This window comes from Grampus griseus, assembly GCF_964374135.1.
Source record: "Grampus griseus genome assembly, chromosome: 3".
In the NCBI taxonomy this organism is placed as follows: Eukaryota; Metazoa; Chordata; class Mammalia; order Artiodactyla; family Delphinidae; genus Grampus; species Grampus griseus.
Window position 1 is genome coordinate 160,891,017 of NC_139019.1, and position 24,621 is coordinate 160,915,637.

The following is a 24,621-nucleotide window of genomic DNA, read 5'->3' on the forward strand; positions in this document are numbered from 1 at the left end:
GTGTTGGTGGGGGGCACTGACGCCAGAGCCTGGGCAGTGGGGATGGGGTCTGAGTCACTCCGCCTGGGTTAGACTCCTGCCTGTGTTGTGTGGCCACAGGCCAGCCACTCGCCCTCTCTGAGCCTCACTGAGGCTCACTGAAATAGGTTAATAAGACAGCCATGTACCTCAAGGCGGCTATGGGGATTCAGGGCATCACGTGCCTAGAAAGAACAGGCTGGGTATGCAATAAGTACTTAATAACCGACTGTCGTGATTGCGATCATTGGTCTTCCTATCTGTAAGGGGAGGCAGATGTTTCTGTTTCTCCCTGGGAACGGAATTTCGGGGTCTGCCTTAGGTCTCCCAGGAGCAGCGGGAGTCCAGCTGCCTGGGCAGGGCTGTCCTCCAGACTGTCCTTCCAGCCAGGCCCCAGAGTCCCAGCCTCAGGGCATCCCTGCACCCATTTCCTGTCTTTCAAGGGCAGCTCCGTGTCCAGGGCTGGCTCAGGGGCACCCAGAGGCAGCTCCATCTTCTCCTTGAGAAGCCCAGCTGTGTCCACGTCAGTTCGCTCTCCTTTGTCCCAGGATATGTTCACCACCAGGGCCCCTTGCTGGGACACCTCCTCTGGGAAGTCTGCCGGGCTGTTCCACTGCCAAACCTGGAGACGGACGGAGGGGTCAAGGCTGTGGGCAGGGCCCTATTTCTCATCCACACAAGGATGGAGTGGACCAGGTCCCTTCTGGCTTAATTCTCTAAAACCCGAGACCAATTCAAGGATCAGCTGGAAGGACTCCCCATTTCTCTTTGGAAAATTGTCCCTTCTCCTCTCTTAGTTGATGTGGTTGGACAGGGCAGTAGCCCCACGCCAGCTCTTGCCATTGGCATGTGATCCTGGCCCAGCCAATCAGAACACTCCTACCCCCTGGTTCTAGTGATAGGCTAAGGGATGGGCATATGACCCAAGCTGGGCCAATCAGTGATGTCCGAGAATTCTGCTCCAGTTAATGGGAAAAATGGATACCCTGCTTCCACAGGGGGAAGGCTGAGCCTGCCTGAGATAGAAGCCTGAAGGGAGGATAGCACCACAAAGAGATGGAGTCCTAGTTCCTGGATCCAGCCATGCCTGAAGCCCACCACCTTGGATTTTTTTTTCCCATCAGGTTCCTTTGTGGAACTCACTTCAGTTCTGTTTCTGTTACTAGTAAATGGCCTACACGAGGTTCCCCTTTGGGTTTCTATTTGCCTGTCTATAAAATTGGACAGGCTTTTGGAGTTCTTGCACCGGTGGGTTGGGGGAAAGTAAAATGAGTTAATGCATAGCCATTACTCTTCAGAGCCCTGGTCCAGATATGGACCCAATAAACAAGACCTGGAATTAGAAAGGGGGCCCTTACCTGCTTCCCCTGGCTGCCAGAGAACTCGACGGCAGTGCTGGCACAAGGTGTGGGCAGGGGTGGGCACAGGTGCCTTACAGCCCTGGGGAAGGAGGAGAACTGGTCAGTGCTTCTGTTCGTTCTTACTTTTTAATAGTTCTGACTTATTTTTTTTCATCTCCATTAGGTTATAATAAGGGGAGTGAGGATGTGGCCAAGGGGTCAGGGGTACGGGAGACTGACAGACCCGGATTGAAATCCCAGCACTGTCGCCACTGCTGGATGCCTGGGCCTGGGCCTCAGTTTCCTCATCTCGAAAGTGGACATAAAAACCTACTTGGGGGGGGGAGCAGTTATTACTATTCTTACTATCACTATTACAGATCATCTCGGGGGAAGGGGTGCAAGTTACCTGTTCAAGCCGAGGTACCCAAAGATTCCCAGGAGAAGGATGCTCACGAAGCTCCCAAAAGATGCGAGGAAGATGGACAAATCGGACGACTCAGAGACCTGGACTTCTGGGAGCAGAAGAGCTTGGGCTGGGGGAGAGCCACCTCCTGCTTCTCATTGAGGAGGGAGTGGGAGGGGCGTGCCCTCCATCAACTCACTGCTGACCCTGGTATACTGTGAATCCCTCTGTGCCTCAGTTTCCTCCTCTGTGAGGTGGGACCCCGCCTGCCCTGTGACTACAGGATAAAGCCCTGGCACACAATAAGTGCTCAGGACACTGTAGCTCCGAGAGCCTGCAGGTAGGGCCCGTGTGGTTGCTCCCCCGGACCCAGACCAGCCCACTGCACACCCAGTCTGGCTCACTGGTTCTCTTGGGACCAGACTTCACAACAAGGACAACAGGCAGGGACCGTGGCAGGAACAGGGATAATTTGGTCTCCAAATCTCTCATTGCCACACACCCCAAGACAATGGAGCCCACCTCCTTATGTTTGTGATGAGATACTCATTCATTCGTATTCATTCATTCACTCAATAAATAGCCCCCCTGCTCCCTTCCTTTCCCCAGGAGCTCCAAGGCTGGGGGAGGCAGAGCCCACACAGACACCCACACACACTCCCAAGGCGTCAGGCCAGGTAGGAGGGGCAGTGGGGGGGGTGCCCAGAAGGAAGCCTGGAAGGCTTCCTGGAGGAGAGAGCTTTTGAGCTGAGTTTTGAAGGATGAATAGGAGTTTGACAAGGAGACCAAACATTCCAGACAGAGAAGCCTGCAAGGAAAAGCCAGCGTAAGAGAAGGTTCATGAGGAGAAGCTGCAGCAGAGGTGAAGGAGTTGGGAGCAGGTCAGCCTGCGACTTTCTCCTGAGAGGGATGCATGGGGAGCCATGGAAGGTTGGAGGGTCAGGATGGGACTGCTTGCTGACATGTGGGATGGGGCAGTGCATGCTGGGTAAGTACCCGGGCCCGCCCCCTCACTCACCGACGGTGAAGCGCAGGGCCTGGCTCCAGGCACCCCGCCACTTGGCTGTGTCTGCTCGAACCTGCACCTTGTAGGCGGTGGCAGCCCGCAGGCCCTGGAGGGTGATCTGGGTCTCTGTGGCATTCACTGACAGCTCTGTGGGCGGGAGGCAGCGTGTGTCCCTAAACCCCCTTTACTCTGGGCTCCACCCTGGGGGTGGGAGTAGGGGCTCACAGACATTTTGCTGAATAATCTTCCCTAAATGCACCCATTCACATCAAACTTATTTGGAAAATATTCTTCATCAAAATATTCAGTGAATGATGCTGTTTTTTTCTCAAATTCTGACCAATTTGCCCTTCACTCGCTCCTAGGCCACTCCTTTCCAGCCGCATCTGCCTTCTCCTCAGAGCTCCCTAAAAGGCACCAGGTTCAATCCCAAACCTCAGGGCCTTTGCACTGGCTGTTTCCCTGGCCTGGTTCACCCTTTCGCCAGATAACTACATGCCTTCCTCCCTCACCTCTTTCTCATCTTTAGGGACAAGGTCAGGGTTAACTTTGTCTAAGTTGTTCCCCGAGTGTCCCCAGCACCTCAGCACAAAGTTGGATCTCAACAAGTGTCTGTGGAATTGGATGATTTTTAAAAAATAAAGCACCCCATAAAATTCTTTAAAATGAGAATACAGTTGTTGGCTGTCGTACAGAAGAAAAATTCCTAGAACCCTAAATCCATATTCGTTGTAAATATTCAAGAGGAATATTCTTCCAAAGAAATTTCAGGGAAGTTGGTACATTTGGCCAAATGGGCATTTGGTGTATAAATCTTCAGCAATTTGACTTTTGGCAAACTGGTGTTCAGCAAATGGGCTGCTTCCAGCTGCGCCACTGTGAACAAGTCACCGACTCTCATTTGGCCTCATTTACCCCCTCTAAACAACGGAGGGTGACCAAGCTGATGGCAGAATGTCTATGTCTGATGTCAGAGCAGCCCCCGTTCCCCCCTCCTCCCCCCTCCCCCCCCCTCCCGCCCCTGTGCTGGGCTCGAGGAGGGAAGGCAGGATATAAACTCATGGTCTTGGCGGCCTGGCCTGTTGCTGCAGGAGATGGACGGGCGAGGCTGTATTCTCGCAAGGCTATGTTACCCAGCGGGGAGGAAGAGGCTCCCAATGTGGGAAATGACAGGACGTTTCAGCCCTGGTGAGACCGCCCTGTACATCCTCATTTCTTTCCCTCCTATGGGGCAGGAAGGGGCACCTAACTGAGCTCAAATCCAAGCTTGTTTAACCTTTGGGCAGGTGAATCCCTTCCCAGGCCTCAGTTTCCCCATCTGTAGAATGGAGAAAGTCATCCCTGCTCCATGGGAGTTGCCGTCTAAAGGGCCAGTCAAGACCCTTGAGTCCAACTCTATTGTTCCATGGGTGTGAAAACCAAGGCCCAGAGAGGGACAGTGAGGTGTCCAGGGTCACACAGCAAGGCAGAACTCAAGGCCAGAGCCCTTCCTCCCCCAGCCAGGCCTGTGCTGCCTCACGTACCGGATACTTGGTTGCTGGCCTCATCCTGGCAGCGCACAATGTACTCCTTCAGGACGCCGGGGCAGGTGCTCAGCAGAGATGGTGTCCAGTCCACAGACACTGAATCCTGGCTGAGTTTCTTTACAGACACATGTTGTGGGCTCCCAGCCTCCGAGGCTGCAACCAACATCCTTTACCACAGTCAGCTCCAAGGGTGCTGGTTGAGTACTTCCTGCCTGCCCAGCCTGCTACTGTCCAGAGACCCAGGGAACCTTGGCCACAGAGTCAGCTGTGTCTGCCAGTTCCACCACTCTTGGTGTCATCACTTCCCCTCTCTGAGCCTCAGTTTTCTTACTATATAATGGTGCAATGCCTCTTGGAGTATCTTAAGAGTTGACTGAGCTGACTTCTATGTGTCTGGCTTCTGGCCAGGGCCTGATAGGCAGTAGGTGCCTCTAAATGGTATTCCCCCTTCCTGATACCCAAGGACACTGCCGAGTCCCCTGGGGAGACCACCCTGCAGGTTTGGGCTACTCACCATTGCCTCCAAAGTGGAAGGTGGACAAGACGGTGGACCACGAGGTGGGCTTCTCCGGGTATGCAGAGGCAAAGATAGTGACGCGGTAACACTCCTGCCGCATTGCCCCAGATGCTTGGCTCAAGCTGTGCGTTGCTGGAAGGATGAGCAAGGGTCAGACCAGTAAATAGATTGTGTCCCCACCTCCGCACCTGTGCCATCTGCCAGGAACTCTTAGAGCACTCCTACCCATGCTTTAAAGCCCTTGCACCAATGCCCCCTCCTCCAGGATTCCGTCCTCATGCCCGTTGCCACCCCATCCCCGCCCCTTCCCAACCTGTCCCCACCCCCTCCAACACAGCTCCTACTCTATGGCACCGGGGTGTCTGCATCCAGCTCTGTCTCCCCTGGCTGGGAGCTCCCCAGGCTGGGGCTGAGGCTTCCTGGGGCCCCGGTCAAGACCACGTCAGAGAGTGAGAGGCTGCTTGGGCCATTTGGCACCCTCCCTTTCCCTCCAGAGGCCTCATTAATTTGCCACCTGCATCTTGCTAGCTGCTACCTTTCCTGGCACGGGTGAATGTTTAACAAACACCCTGGGACGTGAAACTCATTACCTGCTGGGGTGCAACTTTCCCAGGGCTGAGCCCTGACACCCCAGGATCCCAGCAGGAAGCACCAGACCTGCATGAGTGGAAGGGTCTGTCTTGGCCTGTCCCCACCTCTGTGTGACCTTGCGCAAGTGGCAAGACCTCTCTGGGCCTCAGACACCCCACAAGGATGATGCCTGTAGGTTTGAGCTGACCAGGAGCTCTAATGGAGGATGCAGGGCAACCGATATTACGGTACCCATTCCATCAGGGTCCCGGTCCTGGGGTGCCGTCAGGGTGCAGGTGGCAAGGCTCTCGTCCTGGCCCTGGGGCTGCCACTCAATGCAGTATGTCATGCCCTGGGCCTGGGCTGGCCAATGCATGGTGGTCCTGTTGGCTCTGGTACTGATATTCAGAACCCCTGGTTCTGGAAGAAGACAAGAGAGGCACATCAGAATAGCTGCCTCATGCTCCCCCCAACCCAAGGCTCCTATAGCCCCATCCCACCCTCTTGACAAGCTCTAACACCCCCAGGGCCAGGAGTGTCTGTATCTGGTTCTGTCTCCCTACGCTGGGGGCGGCCAGGATGGGGGCTGAGCACAGAGGGGACAGCAGGGGCTGTTTGAATGAATCGAGTCCTCCCCCAGCCTAACTGTGGGTTCCCTGCCAGGATGCCCACAGTCAGTGCTCCCTAGGCTGCCACTACTACCCTGTCAGGCTAGTGGGCATCTCCTGGTCCAGCAGATGCCTGGTCACCCACCACCCACTTTGCCCAGCGGTGGGTGGCTGTGGTGGAGGAGGAGCCTCCCGGCTGGACCAGAGCTCAGAGCCCCGAGGACAGACCCACTCAGCCCCCTGGGCTCCTCTCTCCACTCCCTACAGCAAGGTCACCTGCACCAACCTGAGAGATGGGTACTGCTTCCAATTCTAGGGACAATAGCTATCATTTATTGAGTTCCGACCGTATGCGCCAGGCCAGTGCCGAGCATTTTACAGGCGCCACTTTCCCACAAAGTGGGACGATGATTATCCCAATGATATAAAACCTGAGGCTCGAAGCCGGAGAGCCACCAGCCCAAGGTCACATAGCGAGGCCATGGCCCAAAGCAGACCAGGAGCTGACAGACTTGCTGCTGTGTCACCCTGGCAAGTGGCTTCATCTGTCTGAGCCTCGGTCATCTCATCTCTGAAATGGGCATCATCCTAACAGCCCAGCTGGGTGCTCAGCAGGCTCAGGACTAAGGTGAAGCGAGCAGGGCATGAAATTAAGGAGGCGCCAAAGAACTCAATCACCGAGATCAACACTCTGCTAATGCAATATTTTTTTAAAAATCAAAATGAACCTAAAAATATGTACTGAGTACTATTCACAGTTGCCAAAACAATGGAAACAGCTCAAATGTCCGTCAGTGGAAAAACAGATAAACAAAATGGGCCCATTCACGCAGTGGAATATTACTCAGCCATGAAAAGGAATGAAGCACTGATGCCTGCTACAATGTGGATGAATCTTGAAGACATCAGGCTGTGAAAGAAGCCAGACACAGAAGGTCACATAGTAGATGATTAATTCTATGAAATGTCCAGAGCAGGCAAATCCACAGAGACAGAAAGCAGATTGGTGACTGTCAGGGGCTGGGGGAGGGGGAGGGGGAGTGACTGCTAAGGGGGAGGGGGGTCTCCTTTTGGGCATGATGAAAAGGTTCTGGAACTAGACAGAGGTGATGATTGCACAACATTGTGAATGTAATTAGGGCATCAAATTGTACTTGTTAAAATGGTTCATGTTGATATGTGAACTTTACCTCAATAAAATACATACGTTTACATACATACATAGAAACCTTAATTTTTAAATTTTAGATTTTTTTTGAGGTAACACTGGTTTATAATATTATAATAATAAAAATGTTTCATGTGCACAATATTATATTTTGACTTCTGAATACCCTATTGTGTGCTCAACATGAAAAATTTAGTTTCCATCTGTCACCATACAGTTGATCCCCTTTACCCCTCCCCTCCCCTTGCCTCTTCCCCTCTGGTAACCACTAATCTGTTCTCTATATCTAGGTATTAGTTTTGGTTTCTCCATCTATTTAGTCAGTCAGTTGTTTGTTTGGTTGGTTGGCTGGTTGGTTGGTTTTCATATTCCACATCTGAGTGAAATCATAGGGTATTTGTCTTTCTCCAGCTGAATTGTTTCACTAAGCATAATATCCTCAAGGCCCACGCATGTTGTCACAAATGGCAACATTTCATTCTTTTTCATGGCTGAGTAGTATTCCGTTGTATACATGCACCACATCTTTTTTGTCCATTCATCCATTGATGGGCACTTAGGTTGTTTCCATATCTTGGTTATTGTGAATAATGCTGCAATGAACATAAGGGTGCATATATCTTTTCCAATTATGTTTTCTTTTTCTTTGGATAAATACCCAGAAGTGGAATTGCTGGATCATATGGTAGTTCTAGTCTTAATTTTCTGAGGAATCTCCATACTGTTTTCCATAGTGGCTGCACAAATTTACATTCCTGCCAACAGTGTATGAAGGTTCCCTTTTATCCACATCATCGCCATTGATTTTTTCATTGTGTATAAATATATGTATATATTTAATATATGTATACATGTATATAAAATGAGCAAAATGTCTAGATTTTAAATAAAGACAGGATCAACCCTGTATTTGCATGACCCTGCCTTGCTTGCCACATCCTGATCTTGGCCCTGGTCCCAATAAAACTTTATTTACAAAAACAAGTGTTTGGCCTGGGCCACAGTTTGCCAGTGAGAAATTTTTTAACTATTACACTATAGCGCTATGCATTTTTTAATGCTATGCATTTTGAATACTGACTTTACACGCTCCTAAATTAGACACCACATTACATTTTTGTGCCTCGCTCGCTTCACTCTAGTCTAGCTGAGGCTCGAGTACGTACTCAGCTCCAAGAGGCCCCCCCCCCACCACTGCCCAGCCAAAGGCACCTGAGTGGGTATAGGCAGGAATGTGCCATGTCTGGTTGGGACCGAGGCCAAAGCGATTCCGGGAAAAGACAACCAGGTCATAGGCGGCACCCGAGAGGCTGAGATTTTTCCGCAGGCGCAGAGTCCTCGTGGCCTTGGCCTTACATGGGCAGGACAGCATATGCAGGTGGACATGGTAGGTCACCTCCATGCCTGAGTCGGGCCCGAGGCAGCCTTCTGGAAGCTCCAGCTGGGGCAGCTGTTGTGAGTGTGAGAGATGGTTTGTGGGGGACCTGAACATGCACGTCGTCCCCGTGGGTTGACATCAGGATGCTGCCCACGAGCACAGGCTCATCGACGGGCCACAGCTGATGACATGTATGAAAATTTTTTTAAAAATAGTAAACCTCAGTGCTGGCAAGGCTGCTGGGAAACTGACACATCCACTGCTCATTGGTTTAGGGGGAGGGGGGAATAATTTGGCAAAACCCACTGAAAGCCAGAGAAAAAAAATGTTTCTGTCTTTGGACCCAGTTACTTCGAGCCTGGACATTTTTCCTAAGTAAAGAAATTCAAATTATAGGAAATCTAGGACGAGAAGGAGCTTCACTACAGCTTTATCGTGCCAGCCCATTGGGGACTTGGTAGAATCAATTATGGTGAAGCCAGGGGTTGAAACGTATGGTGAGTTTGCCCTGACTCAGGCAGGGGATTTCCCCTCTGCGCCTCAGTTTCCTCCTCTGGAAAATGGGTTCATTCGACTGTACTTAATGAGCTGTTTGGGGGACTTCAAACAAATCATCTCCCATCCAGACCAGCACAGTCAACCCCTTCCTGGCCTTCCAGCTTTCACGTGAGCCCCCCAAACTCTGCTCCCCCAATGGCTGCCAGAGGGAGCCTGTGAACACCTGAGTCCAGCCATATCCTTCCTCTGCTCACACACCCTCCATGGTTCCCCATTACCTTCAGAGTTCAACCCACAGTCCTTCCGGTCCCTACCACCTCCACGGCTCATCTCCCTCCTTTTAAACACTTCCACTCCAGCCTCTTGTCTCCTTCTCTCTGTCCTCGGGCCACCCCACAGACCTGCGATGGTCCCATTACCTGCTCATGGAAGGTCACCTTCCTCCTCCCATTCGGGTGGAGCTGCTCCACCGAGAACCTCACCTTGGCCTGTGGGGGGTTTTCTGCAATGAGACAGCAAGACAGTGACACTGGGGGTGGCGTCCTTGCTCACAACGTCCTGCAGACCCTGGATTGGGACCCAGGACCTTTTCCTTCCCTCCAATGAGATTCCATGGGTCGTTAAGTAGTTTTCAAAATCTGCAAACATGGAGATCCACTCCATGATAGTGTGAATATACTTAATGCAACTGGCTAAAAATGGTTAAAATGGCAAATTTTATATTATGTCTTTTTTTACTACAATTAAAAAAAAATCTGAAAACAGCCGTCAGAGTTGTTTCCCAGCAGATACGCACTTGGGTGGGCAGGAGGAAGCTCCAGCTCAAAGGGTAGGGGGACAAATGTTGACAGTCACTCCCCCCAGCTCTCCCTCCCACCCCCACCTCAGGCCACGTCTCCACTCTGGAGCTGCCCTGGCTCCAGCTTCCTGTGTCATTTGGAAAAATCTGCCTTCACGACACAGCCACTTGCACCCATCAACTCCTTGTTCGGCTTTCAAAGAACAAAACCCACCAAACTAATTGGAAGGAGAGAAAGACTGATAAATGTTTTCTTTTTATTATGGATTTGCCACATTTTACAAAGTGAAACTTGCCCACTGCCCTGCCACCTTGCACTAATTTTCCCTAATTTCTTCGGCAGCCTTATTTCTAACATCCATCACCTTAACGCTAACGCTCACCGCCTTATTTCTAATACTACTACCATCTTTCTAATGCCCGTCTCCCTTCCTGTGGTCCAGGGTGCTCTCACCAGGGGGGATGCACACAGGGCTGCTCCAGCTGCTCCAGGGACCTCCGGAGACCCCCGGCCTCAGCCGTCGCCGCAGCTGGAATTCCTGGGCCGTGTCCATCTCCAAGGGGCAGAGGCATGACTCTGGGAAGAAGCAGATCAAACATCAAGCAAAGGGGCTGTCCCAAAGCCAGGAGCACCCAGGGCTTGGCACTGGTCACTTAGCCATCATGCACATATTAAGCTCCAACTGTGCACATGCACTTATTGAGCTCCAACTGTGCACATGCACTTATTGAGTGCCAACTGTGTACAATTATTGAGAGCTAATCATGTGCCAGACCCTGAGGACACAGCCAGAATAGGCCAGGTCCTGTGCTCTTGGGGCCTCAAGGATCACCCACTTCTTCTACTGTCTGGAGTTCAAGTCTCAGCAAGGCCACCTACTAGGGATGTGAACTTGGCCAAAGGCTTCACAAGCCCAAGCCTTTGTTTCCTCACCTGTGAAATGGGAATAATCCAATACTGAACTACAGGGAGGCGCAAACAAGCCTACAGAGGATTTAGCACTGGGTCTAGCACACAGTGGGTGCCTAATTAATGCTAACTTGCTACCGCTGTCATGGTCACTATTATTCTCACCGAAGCCAGCATCATCCTGATGTCCACAGTCGCCCTAAAACAAGACCATATTTATACATTGTTTTACATTTGGGTGTTGAACATTCTAGCTTTTTTGAAATTTTCAACAATTACTTTGCTAAATGTAACATGGAATCCTGGATTGGATCTGAGAACAGAAAGAGGACATTCTTGGAAAAGTGGGTGATAATCCAAATAAACTCTGGAGTTTAGTTCATAGGGAGAGACCAGTGACAGACAAACTTGGGAACGAAAGCCATTAACCTGTGGGGACGCTGGGTGAAGGCTCTATGTACTTCTTTGTAACTTTTCTGAAAATCTAAGATTATTCCAAAATAAAAAAGTTTGTTTTTTTTTTTAAAAGTATTATTTGGGGGAATTTCCTGGCAGTCCAGTGGTTAGGCACGTTCACTTCCGGGGCCCGAGTTCAATCCCCGGTCAGAGAACTAAGATCCCACAAGCCGTGTGTCGAGGCCAGAAATTAAAAAATAAAATAAAATAATTATTTTAGGAGGCAAAATTATATTTTTATAATTTCCTAAAAAAATATTTTAAGAGACAAAACCTATCTGTTTGTGGTGTCGTGGATGAGGAGAGGCAAGTTTAGGACCCAGCTAGCCCCACACTCCCCGGCTGATGCTGAGAGGTCCCTGGACATCCTGAGCCTCAGTTTCCTCATCTGCAAAGGGGGGCTGAGAGGGTCCACTGCAGAGTGTGTTAGGGGGCTGGAGATAAAAAGCAAAGAGATGCCCCTCCCCAACAGGAGTCCCATGTCACCTGCCTCTGACTGATCCGAACCCATTCACTTGATGGGAAAACTGAGGATCAGGGAGGGGCACAACATTTGGAGGGAAGATGGGGCCCAAACTGAAGCAACTCCCTGGACTCAAGATGTTCCCAGGCTGAGGGAGGGGGAGACACCACAATTCAGAAGCTGTGTGGGTGTTCTCTGTCTCTCCCAAACCAGGGACTCCTTGGGGACTTGGTCAGGGCTGAGGTTTCTTGCAAGCCTAGGCTTGCCCTGCTTGCAGGGGACAGAGGGGAGAATAGAGTGGCTGAAGCATGAATGAAGGTCCAAAGAAGACATACAGATGGCCAACAGGTACATGAAGATGTGTTCAACATCACTCATCATCAGGGAAATGCAGATCAAAACCACAACGAGATACCACCTCACACCTGTCAGAATGGTTATCATCAAAAAGACAAGAGATAACAATGGTTGGCGAGGATGTGGAGAAAAAGGAACCCTGTGTACTGTTGGTGGGGATGTAAATTGCAGCAGCCACTACGGAAAACCGAGTGCAAGTTCCTCAAAATATTAAAAATAGAGCTACCATATCATCCAGCAATACCAATTCTGAGTATTTATCCAAAGAAAAGCAAAACACTAATTGGAAAAGATACATGCACCTTCATGTTCACTGCAGCATTATTTACAGCAGCCAAGATGTGAAAGCAATCTTAGTGTCCATCGATGGATGAATGCATAAAGAAAATGTGGTACATGTATCAATGGAATATTATTTAGTCATAAAAAGAAGGAAATCCTGCCATTTGCAACATGGATAGTCCTTGACGGCATTATGTTGAGTGAAATAAGTCTGACAGAGAAAGACAAATACTGTATGATCTCACTTACAAGTGAATTTAAAACAAACAAAAAACCAAACTCATAGATACGGAGAACAGAGTAGTGGTTGCCTGAGGTGAGGGGTAGTGTGTGGGCGAAACGGGTGAAGGTGGTCAAAAGGTACAAAGTTATCAATATAAAATAAATAAGTCCCGGGGATGTAATGTACAGCATGGTGACTATAGTTAACAATACTGAACTGTATTGTCCGAAAGTTGCTAAGAGAGTAAATCTTAAAAGTTCTCATTACAAGAAGCAAAATCTGGAACATGCCTGTGTGGTGACGGAGGTTAAACAGACTTATTGTGGTGATGATTTCACAATGTATACAAATATCAAATCATGTTGTACACTTGAAACTAATATGATTTTGTATGTCAGTTACATCTGAATTTAAAAAAGGAGGGACTTCCCTGGCAGTCCAGTTAAGACTTTGTGCTCCCAATGCAGTGGGCAGTGGTTCAGTCCCTGGTCGGGGAACTAAGACCCCACATGCCACACAGCACGGCTTAAAAAAAAAAAATAGAAAAAAAGAAAGGAGGGAGGGTGGGAGGAATGGTGGAAAGGTAGTTTCCTGGAAGAGGTAGCCCTTGAGCTGGACCCCGAAGGTGGGTTGGATTCACATGTGCTCAGATACAGAGGAGGGCATGCAGGTGGAAGGAACTGCATATACCAAGGCAAAGAGGCTGGGAATCCAGGGCATAGGCAAAGAATGATGGCCATTCAAAAAGGGGCCAGAGGAAGCATGAGGCAAGTGAGGGAAACTAGGGCCAGCTGAAGATAAGGATGACTTACTGAGGGTAGTGGGGAGCCATGGAGGGTGTGTGAGCAAGGGAGATCACAATCAGATCTTCATGTCAGAGAGACCCAGAGGCTAAACATGGGGCAAGAGTGGAGGCCCCGTGGGAAGGGTGATAGATACAGAGATTGCAAAACTGATGGGAGAGCTGTGAGGGTGCCCTGTGCCTGTGCAAACCCCTGATCTGGGGAATAAACTCACCCACTTCCATGGGCTGCCAGGTGTCCGGTGCCGGAACTGTACCTCAGCACCATCCTGGTGGGCTGGGGTCTCCCACTCCATGAGCAGCTGCCCCGCTGACCTGGACACCTTGATGTTTCCTGGGGGAGGGTCGTATTTAACTGGAAGCAGAGTTGGGGGTTGGGAAGGGGAAGCCGGCATGTGTGTGAGCTGTTGGTCCTGAAAACTCTGGAAAATCTTCCCATGATCCTCCTGGCCCATAGTAAACCACCAAGCTCCCCAAATTTGAATCAGGGGCACCTCTACAGGTCCCATCTAAGCCTGGGATTCTATCTAAGCCTGGGGTCAAAGAGTTAAGACTTATACACAGGATCCTATTAGTAAAGGTGTCTTCAAAATATTAATACTCATTGCTGGCAAGGCTGTGGTGAGACAGGCACTTTTGTAAATTGCTGATGAGAGGGTAATTAACTGATTCTATTTTTTTCTGAAGGACTATTAGGGAAATCTTACTAACTTTTTAAGCCCACTTCAAGGAGCCTGGCCTGAGGAGAGACATCTATCATGCTTTCTGCATCTTGGTCATACAGTGCCTGATTCTAGCTCAGGGTCTTTGCACTTGCTGTATCCTCTGTTTTGCTGTATCCACACTTCCCCATCTTTATTCCTACTGGATCTTTTTCATCCTTGAGCTGGAGCCCTCCCTGACCTCCCAGCGGTATCTCATCATGTGTAACGATCATGTCTTGTCCATCACCCTACATGAATCTGGGCTCCATGAAGGCAGGGACAGGGTTGAGATTAGGGTGAGGAGAGGGAGGCAAGGTTGTACAAATACAGGGTCAGATCCTGTCTTTATTTGAAGTTCTGGGGAATTCCCTGGCAGTCCAGTGGTTAGGGTTCTGCACTTCCACTGCAGGGGGTGTGGGTTCGATCCCTGGTCGGGGAAATAAGATCCTGCGTGCTGTGCAGTGTGGCCAAAAAAAAAAAAAAATCTGATATTTGATTTGTCATGGCTTTTTTTTTTGCATTAATATTGATTTTTTTTAAAATGTTGCATCATGGGACTTCCCTGGTGGTCCATGGGTCAATACTTCGCACTCCCAATGCAGGGGACCTGGGATCGATCCCTGGTCAGGGAACTAGATCCCACATGCATGCTGCAACTAAAAGATCCCGCATGCTTCAACAAAGAACCCTCACGTGGCAACAAAGATCCTGCGTGCCACAACTAAGAGCCAAATAAATAAATAAATAAATATTAAAAAAGAAAAGTTGCATCATGATATGGTTTATAATGACTACTGAGGTTTTTTGGCACCCCCATAACATCTTGTGGCCAAGGAGGGTGCCTCGTTCATCTCACCCTTGTCCCAGCCCTGTGCTGTGACCTCCATTGGCCTTGCCCATGTCCCCTGTGACTGAGCATGGCACACAGTAGCAGTTCAACGAGTATAAACTAAGTATATGTTATTGATTCATGAAAACAGATTTTAAAGACCGAACACGGGGGACTTCCCTGGTGACGCAGTGGTTAAGAATCCGCCTGCCAATGCAGAGGACACGGGTCCAATCCCTGGCCCGGGAAGATCCCACATGCCGCGGAGCAACTAAGCCCGTGCGCCACAACTACTGAGCCCGTGTGCTGCAACTACTCAAGCCTGCACACCTAGAGCCCGTGCTCCGCAAAAAGAGAAGCCACCACAATGAGCAGCCAGAGCATCGCAACGAAGAGTAGCCCCCACGCTCTGCAACTAGAGGAAGCCCGCGCACAGCAATGATGACCCAATGCAGCAAAAAAAAAAAAAAAAAAAAAAAAAAAAATTATAAGACCCAACAGGGTCTTGGCCACATTACAGTATCAAGGAGAAACCGGAAGCTACCTACATGTTCATCAGTAGGGGGTCCGTTAGGGGACCATGAAAGACTCTGCCAGGTTACATGACAGAGTTGGATGTAAAAACAGCTGGCAGTATCCAGCCCCTTGCCAGGGACCCAGAATTCCCTCAAGTCTAGGCTTGGGGACCAGAGGCTTCTCTGGGTGAGGAAGTGGTAGTGGAGAGGAAGAGAACAGGGTGCTGACCTGAGCTGTAGAGGTTCAGGGTAATGTTGGGGGACTTCTCTGTCCAGTTGGCAGCCCGGGATTCCACCCAGAGAGTGACAGCGTGGAGCACGGATATGCCATCCTGGTCGGAGAACTGCAGCTTGGTGGCTGAGCCTGCGGCAAAGTAGCAACAGCGCCCGGGCTTGAGGCTGCGGGAAGGAGGGTATCGGTACTGAGTCTCAGCGGCCACAGCAGATGATGTGCATCACATCCCAGAATCCTTTTCTTCCCCTTTTACCACCGCTTCCCAGCCTGGGGTTTTCTTAGGGATCAACTTAGGACTAAGGGGTTTGGAGGATCCCAGAATCTCCTAACATGGGCTGCCACAGAGAGAAGGAAGAAATGAATAGATGGATGAATAAGTCACAGGGTGAGGATGAAGGAAGGACCACAGGGATCCTAATTGCCGCCCAAACTGTATGCCCACCCATGCTGACCCCACAACACAGATCCCCAGCCCTCCCTTCTGACATGAGAAACTGAGGCCCGGGAAGAGGCAAAGACACTGCCGAGCTCATACATCTGAGAGTAGAGGCAGGGGGTCAGGAGCAAAGGCAGGATCCTCACCAGCATCTCAGGAAGTGGCTGACCCCAGCTGCGGGGCCCTCATATTCCCAGGAACATTCATAACCAGCGTTGCTGAGTATCCGGTAGCAGTTTAGGTCCCGGGGGCCCGAAGCTAAGCCTGGAGGTTTGAGAACAGATTAGAGTGTGGGGGGGTGGGGTCCCCAAACTGACACACCCCAGAGAGGAATCTTTGTGACACTTATGCAATCCGGTGTCACCTCAGCCTAAACACGCTGTGACTCCCAGCACCTTCCTGTGCCCTTCCTGCCTGTCTCCTGCCATCTCCCTTGCACCTCCTCCTCCAGCCACTTCAGCCACTTCACTGGTCCTCAAACACACCAGGCTCACTCCTACCTCAGGACCTTTGCATGTGCTATGCCCTCTGCCTGAAATGTCCTTGGCCCAGATCTTGACATTCCAATTTCTCCTTCAGTGTCACCTCTTCAAGCACTAGGCTATTTGAAGTAGCCCCCTCCTTCTCCATCCCTCACCCTGCTCTGTTTCTTTCCTAGCACGTCATTGTATGCAGGATATGCATTTGTGTGCCTCTTGTCCACCTCCTGCACTAGGCTGTGACCCCAGGAGGACAGCTGGGCTCGCAGCTGATTCCTTCATGTCTAGAACTGTGTCTGCACGTAGTACGTGCTTGGTAAATATTTCTGGAACAAAAGAATAGATGAAACGCCTTGCCCAGTGGCAGATTTTGTGACTTTGTTACAAGCATGAATGTTCCAGCAATGCTTGCCTCGGAGCAACTTCAAAATGTTTAACAGCTGCTTAGCCCCACATGCTGACCAATCAGGACGGACACAGACACCAGTCCTGCGACCCTGTTACGGAGTAGATGAGGCTTACAGAGGTGACTGCTCCAGGACACCTGAGTTTGGTGAGGACAGGCCATCAGGCTGTCGGGTTGGGGCTACTGAGACCCCAGTCTTTGGTTGGGCAGGAGGGAGCTGAGGGAGTGGCTGCTTGGGATGGGTCAGTCAGAGCCCAGTACAACCCCTTCCTCCCACAATGGGGAACTGCCCCAGACCTGAGTCTGCCTCCGGATACGGCGGATCCTGAAAACAGCATCCCATGGTGCCACATTTTTCAGCTGCAAAGGCAATGAAGAGAAATGACAGTCTCAGCCTTTCACTTCAGGGGAAGGGGGCTTGCCCAGTGACCATCCACGCACCTGCCCACTTTCCCATCCTTGCACCCACCCACCCATCCACCTTTCTATCCATCCATCCATCCATCCATCCATCCATCCATCCACCCATCCACTCATCTATTCAGCCATCCATCTTTCCACCCACCCACCCATCCATCCATCCATCCATCCATCCATCCATCCACTCACCTATCCATCCATCCATCCATCCACCCATCCACTCATCTATCCATACATTCACCCATCCATCCATCCACCCACCCATCCAGCTCTCGGGCCGCTCCTCTAAAGCAATCCAGGGTCCCCTGTACCTCTCCCTTTTGCTGGTCTCCAGCCCTGCCTGACCTCTAAAATCCCCGAAACCTTGCTGATCTCCAGTTTACAGAGAGGGAAACTGAGGCACAAAGAAGTTGCCCGAGGTCATGGAACAGCAGAGCTGGGATGAGAGTCCAAACCTAGTCATCTGCTGGGGGCTGGGTCCCTTCCCATTCGATTCCACAAGATGGAGAGAGAGTATGTATATTACATACACTGGGTACATAACACTATTTTATATATATATATATTATATATATACTTGGTCTTTATCCCTTCCTTAGCTATTTCTCATTAAACTCTGGGATGTGGGAAAGATTCAGAGCTTCAGCCCACCCCACAGAAGACAAAATCAAGACCGGGGGGGAGATGCCCAAGTCTGACATCAGAATCCATGATCATCCAGCTCACATTTGATAGAGGGAAAGACTGAGGCCCAGAGACACAGAAACAACCCTGGGAACCGGGTCCACAGCCCTCCACATATACACACACAGCCCCCCGCCCCGGCAAGAAGAGCCATAGGGGACTACTCCAGGGTAGGGGACTCACCGCCCTGCCGGGGTAGCAGGAGGAGAAAGAGGGGGACCAGCCTGGTCACCCCCTGCCCCATTAGGTCCTCGAAGAGGGTGGCAATCCCGGACGAGCTTCTGTGCTGCTGGAGAGACCCCAGCCACCCAGTCCTCACCCAGGAACACATTAAAGCTTAGCAAGAAAAACTAAAAGGAAAAAAAAAGTTAGGTGTCGTCGCCCCTCCCAGGGCAAGTCAAAGTGAAAAAGAAACCCAGGAAGTCAGCCCGGGCGTGGTGGCCTCATTCAGACCACAAACACACCCGAGCCCCAGGTCCGGGGGGTCTTCTCTGCTGGCCCCAGACTGAAGCTGGACACTGGGTGAGAGCCCCATGGGTGGCCTGGGGCTCTGTGCCCTTGGCCAGGTCTCCAGCCCTCTCTGGTCCACTTCTGAGACTTAGGAGCTAAATGGGAGGCCAGGGTCTTCAGACGTCAGAGTTCACTCTCCCAGTAAATTGTTATGAAGTGCTTGCTGTAGGCTGGGCCTTCCAAACATGTCCACCTCCCCGTTTCCCGAATTCCAGCCTCAGGGCACCCTGGGTTCCAGGTCTGGAAGAGTCTCCTTGCTTCCTTTAGACTCAACTTTGTCTTTTCTGTGTCTTTTTCTCAGCCAGAGGTGGAGAGGTTGAGGCGGGGAGGGGGGTGGTCTCAGTTTCTGACCCTCTCTCCGCACTGTCAACAAAGGCCCAAAATGTCCATGGAGAAGAGCTGATTCATGCTACCAAGTGGATGAACCCCCAAAACAACAGGCTGAGTGAAAAAAGTCAGACACAGCAGCCCATATGTTGTATGACTCTATGCATATAAAATGTCCGGAACAGGCAAATCCACAGAGACAGAAGGTAGATTAGTGGTTGCCAGGGGCTGGGGGAGGGGAATGGGGAGCGACTACTCATGGGGATGGGGCTGCATTTTGGGGTGCTGAAAATGTTTTGGAGCTAGACAGAGGTAATTGTTGTACCATATCGTGACTATTCTAAATGTCACTGAACTGTATATATTAAAATGGTTAATTTTATGTTATGTGATTTTCACCTAAAAAAAAATGTTCTCGGAGCCCAGGTGGGCAAAGAACAGGGTAAGGGTCTCTCCTGGGGGAGAGCATCTGGGGAAACTGAGGCCCAAGAGGCCAGGAGGAAGCCCATTCTCTGAGAGCCAGTCCTGAGGGGCAGCTGGGCTGGCCAGGGTCAGGCGCCCAGCAGGCCATGAAGTCAGAGCCATCAGAACAAAGAGGCAGTGTTCCAGGCCTGGCACAGTGGGGACGGGGACCCTGTGACCCTGCACAGAGCAGTCTTCACAGGCAGCAGGGCCCAGGCCAGGCCAGGGGGCGGAGTAGGTTTGAGGCCTGGGGGAGGGTCAGAGACAGAGAGAGACAGAGACACAAATGGAGAGAAACATAAAGATAGAAGGGACCATTGGAGATAGGGGTAAACCCATGGCCCACCTCTCAATGATCCTGAGACCCCTACATCAGGTGCCCTATTTTGCAGATGGAGAAACTGAGTCCAGAGACACCCAGACCACTCAGGGTCCCAGCTAGAGGTGAAAACATGGATGCAAACCCTGAGGCAGGGCACCCTCCACAGTGGGGCTGAGCTTTGCACCTTCCAGAGTAAGACCCATGCCCCAGGGCTACTCCCTACCTCCCACCAACCCCCCTCCCGAAATTTGGGCCTCCCAGGCCTTAGCTTCCCCATCTGCAAATGGGCTAGAGTGTGGATAAAAGAGGGTTGCTGCCCACCAGACAGCCAGTATGATTTATCATTCTTTGGGGGCTCGCAGTGGCCTCTGCTCTTGTCACACCTCTTTCCCATCCCCCCAAAGTTAGAGCAGTCACTGGAAAAACATCAAGGGGGGTGGGGCAGAGCTGGACACAGACGCCCCCAGCTCCTTGAGGTCAGGGGCTGGGTGCAGGGAGGGGCAGAGGTTAAGGGGGCCCTGCAGGGGACCAGGGAGGGCTGCCCAGAGTAAGGAGGTCTTGAACTGGCTTTGTAGAATTAAAGGGCATTCCCGGCAGAGGTCACAGAAGAGGCAAAAGTTCGGGGGACATGATTTGGGGAACAGCAAGATGAACGTGGCAGGTCTGGGGCTCCATGGGAGAGATGAAGATGGTAAGGGGGGCCAGGGCCTTGAGTGCTGGGCTGAAGGGCTGGGCTTTTTCCCAAGAGCTTTTTCCCAAGGAGCTACGGCAGGAGTGTGAGAAGGATTCCAGCCACTTGTCAGGTGTTGTTTCTACCCTTTTTGAAGTCACAGTTGGAAGCTCACCTTGAGGTTCACCGCAGCCCACCTTCCCCGTGCCAAATCTTTATACTCCCACCTCTCTTGGCCTGCCTGCCACCTACTCCAGGAAGCCCTCCCAGCTGCCCCAGAAGCACACCTGGGATATGTCCCCAGAGCTGTCCCACTTTCAGATGCCCCACAAACTGGGGGGAGGGAGAGGCAGGAAGGATAGGGTCATAGGCCCCCCTCCCCAGGAAATGGTAATGGGAAGAACCACAGAACTTCCCCACCCCCTCAGCTTCCGCCTTCTGGGGGAAGGACGGGTAGTAACCTTTAGCCCGAGAAGGGCTGAGCTTCTCTCCATGTGGTCAAGAGACCTGGTGCCCCTGAGGGGCATCTAAGGAGGATCTTGAAGGATGAGTAGGAGTTGGCAAGGAGAAAATCCATGAGTTCATTTAACAAACACATTTATTAATAAGAACATTTTTCACCAATAAGAACATTTCTCATTTACTCAACCAGGACTTCCTGAGGCCTCCAGAGGATCAGTTGAGGATGTTTTAAAGAATACATAGTGGTGATCATTTTGTAAGATATAGAAATATCAAATCAATATATTGTGCACCTGGAACTAACATAATGTTGTAGGTCAATTATAATTCAATTTTTTTTTTTTTCGGTACGCGGGCCTCTTACTGTTGTGGCCTCTCCCGTTGCGGAGCACAGTCTCCGGACACACAGGCTCAGCGGCCATGGCTCATGGGCCTAGCCGCTCCGCGGCATGTGGGACCTTCCCGGACCGGGGCACGAACCCGTGTCCCTTGCATCGGCAGGCGGACTCTCAACCACTGCGCCACCAGGGAAGCCCTATAATTCGATTTTTTAAAAAAGAATACATAGGGGAACTTCCCTGGCGGTTCAGTGGTTAAGACTCCGCACCTCCGCTGCAGGGGGCAGGTGCTCGATCCCTGGTCGGGGAACTAAGATCCTGCACGCCGTGCAGTGTGGGGCCCCACCCGCACCCCCCCAAAAAAGAATACATAGGTGGGACTTCCCTGGTGGTGCAGTGGTTAAAAATCCACCTGCCAATGCAGGGGACACAGGTTCGATCCCTGGCCCGGGAAGATCCCACATGTCCCAGAGCAACTAAGCCCGTGTGCCACAACCACTGAGCATGCACTCTAGAGCCCGCGAGCCACAACTACTGAGTCCGCGTGTCACAACTACTGAAGCCCGTGCTCCACAACGAGAAGCCACCGCAATGAGAAGCCCGCGCACCATAACGAAGACCCAACGCAGCCAAAAATAAATAAATAAAAATTTAAAAGTAAATAAGTACATGTATTTATTTTTTTAAAAAAGAATACATAGGTTACCAAGAAAAGAACTCATTCATTCACTCCCTGATTACACTCCCTGATACTCTTCATGGAGATATTTGAGGAGGGTTTTGATGGATGCGTAGAAGTTTGCAAGAAAAAATCTATTTATTCATTCAATAAATGTTCTCTGATGCTTCTCAAAGAGAATTTGAAGTGGATTTTGAAGGATAGGTGTTCACCGTGGAAAAATTGCATTCAGTCAGTCCTCCAGTCAGTCAGTCAATAAATGCTCCCTGTTGCCCTTTGAAGAGGTCATTTGGGAAGGGGTTCTGGGAAGAAGTTCTCCAGATAGATCACAGGCATTTGAGACCTCTCTGGTGGCTTCCCCTCCAGCAGCTCCCCATCTGTCCAGCCCAACCACCTCTGGTACACGGAACCTCTCTTTCCTCAGGGTTCCAGCCAAAGTCCCAGGGAAGACTCTGATTGACTGAGCTTGAGTCACATCTCCATCTTGAACCAATCACAGTGACTGAGCTGGATAAGGACTCTAGGTCACATGTCCACCCCAGCCTGGATTACAGAACTTTTAGGCAGAACTAGCCAGAGACAGAAAGTTGGCCATGGTAGGGTGTGAGCTTACCATCACCTGGGGTATGCAAGCTCCAGATGAAGTCCATTTATTGTAGGGTTGTCAGATAAAACACACAACATCCAGTTAAATTAGAATTTCAGATAAATAACACAGCTTTTTAGCATATCTATGTCCCAATTATTGCACAGGACATATACTGAAAAAGTATTCATTGTTTATGTGAAATTAAATTTAACCAGGTGTCTGTATTAGTTTGGTAGAGCTGCCATAACAAAGTATCACAGACTGAAATCACAGAGTGATTTCAACAACAGAAATTTACTTTATTATAGTTTTGGAGGCTAGAAGTCCAAGATCAAGGTGTCGGCAGGTTTGATTTCTTCCAGGGTCTCTCTCCAACGGCTTGAAGATGGTATCTTTTCCCTGTGTCTTCACATAGTCACTTCCCTTGTACAAGTTTGTATACTAATCTCCTCTTATAAAGACACCAGTCACATTGGATTCGGATCTACCCACATGACCTCATTTTAGTTAATTACCTCTTTAAAGGCCTTATCTCCAAATACAATCACATTCCGAGGTACTCAGGGTGAGGATTTCAACTTATGAATTTTGGGAGAATGCAATTCAACCCATAACAGTGGCTGCTTTGGAAAACGGTCTGGTAGTTTTTGAGAATATTTAAATGTAGAGTTACCATTGGACCCAGGAATTCCACTCCTAGGTATATACCCAAGAGAATCGAAAGCATATGTCCACACAAAAAGTTGTACATGAATGTTCACAGAAGCACTCTTCACAATAGCCAGAAAGTGGAAAAACTCAGATGTCCACTAATGGATGAATGAGTAAACAAAATGTGTCTATCCATGCAATGAAATATTATTCAGCCATAAAAAGGAATGAAGTAGTGGCGTTTGCTGCAACGAGGATGAATTTTTTTTTTTTTTGAGGATGAATCTTGAAAACGTCTTGCTGAGTGAAAGAAGCCAGACACAAAAGGCCACATGTTGTATGATTTCATTTATGTGAAATGTCCAGGACAGGCAGATCCACAGGGACAGAAAGATTGGTCTTTAACAGGGGCTGGGGGAGGGAGAATGGGGAGTGACTGCTCACTGGTATAGGGTTTCTTTTGGGGGTGATGAAAGTGTTCTGGAATTAGATAGTGGTGATGATTGCACATCTCTGTGAATATGTTTAAAAACCACAGAATTGTACACTTTAAAAAGGTGAATTTTATGATAGGTAAATTACATGTCAATTTCAAAACGTGTGTGAGAAAAGCGAATTTGGCCTTGGAGTCCTGTATTTTTATGTGCTCAATCTGGCCACCATAACTTGGTGGGACACTACTGTACCTCACAGGCGATTAGCCAGAGACCTTTGCTAGGGTTCCCTCCAATCTGAGAACATACTCTAATGTCCAGGTCGAACAGTTGGTAACCAAGGGACCCTGCAGCAGCAGAGACAGTGGGAGTCCCAGTGAAAGAGAGAATATGGGTGCCATCTTGGGACTTTGGGCTTTTCCCAGCCTCCCTTTCCCTTCTGCAAAGTCAGGCTGAACAATTATCATCAGATACCTGTGAGAGGAGGTCCTCATGAGGCATTTAGTTGGGTGCCCAATTGGCGCTCGGCAAAGGCAGCCATCCTCAAAAAAGAAACTGGTAACTACAGTGGCCACCTATTCTTGTAAATAAAGTTTTATTGGGACAAGGGCCAGGATTGGAGTGAGGCAAGCAGGCAGGGTCGTGCAAGGGCAGAGTCTGATTCTGTTTTTATTTAAAATGTTCACGTCTAGCTCATCATGCATTTTTGTATTCGTTTCGATTTGTTAAACTATTGTATTAAAATGTTGTGTATCTTCATTACTGACTTTTTTTGTGGGCGCTTCTTAAATTTTGCACAGACGTGAGTGCCCCACTCGCCTCACCCTTGTTGTGTGCCCCCCGGGGCGGGGAACATGGATTAACTTTTCTGAGCCTCAGTTTCCTCTTTTGCAAAATGGGGATAACTCTCCCTTCTAGGAAGATTCATTGAAAAATGTTTACCTCTAGGCTCTAGGGGTGGGGCGGGGCCTGAAAGGGCGGGGCAGGCTCGCTCGAAGGGGGCGGGCCTTTCGAGACCGGCTCTCGGAGAGGGGCGGGGTCAGGCCTCGTCAGCTGACCGCTTTGGCCAACGGCAGGGTGTGGCGGGGCCTGGCAGACTGAGACGGGGCAGGGCGCAAGCGAGCATTGCGGACTAGCCGGCG

At 50.2% G+C, this 24,621-nt stretch overlaps 1 protein-coding gene across 1 annotated transcript; it reads right to left on the reverse strand.

Annotated features, from left to right (window-relative positions):
• Positions 1–274: 274 nt before the first annotated feature.
• On the reverse strand, positions 275–18,365 carry IL12RB1 (interleukin 12 receptor subunit beta 1; the record flags this gene model as incomplete). Its single annotated transcript, XM_082649989.1, has 16 exons — positions 18,219–18,365; positions 17,229–17,291; positions 16,193–16,310; positions 15,605–15,774; positions 13,543–13,682; positions 10,910–10,943; positions 10,289–10,411; positions 9,455–9,537; positions 8,372–8,609; positions 5,636–5,803; positions 4,811–4,945; positions 4,294–4,449; positions 2,783–2,917; positions 1,768–1,873; positions 1,377–1,458; positions 275–640 (listed from the first exon to the last, which is right to left on the reverse strand). Exons 1-16 carry the CDS (start codon positions 18,277–18,279, stop codon positions 275–277), a joined length of 2,178 nt encoding a protein of 725 aa, XP_082506115.1. The 5' UTR covers positions 18,280–18,365.
• Between the last annotated feature and the right edge of the window lie 6,256 nt (positions 18,366–24,621).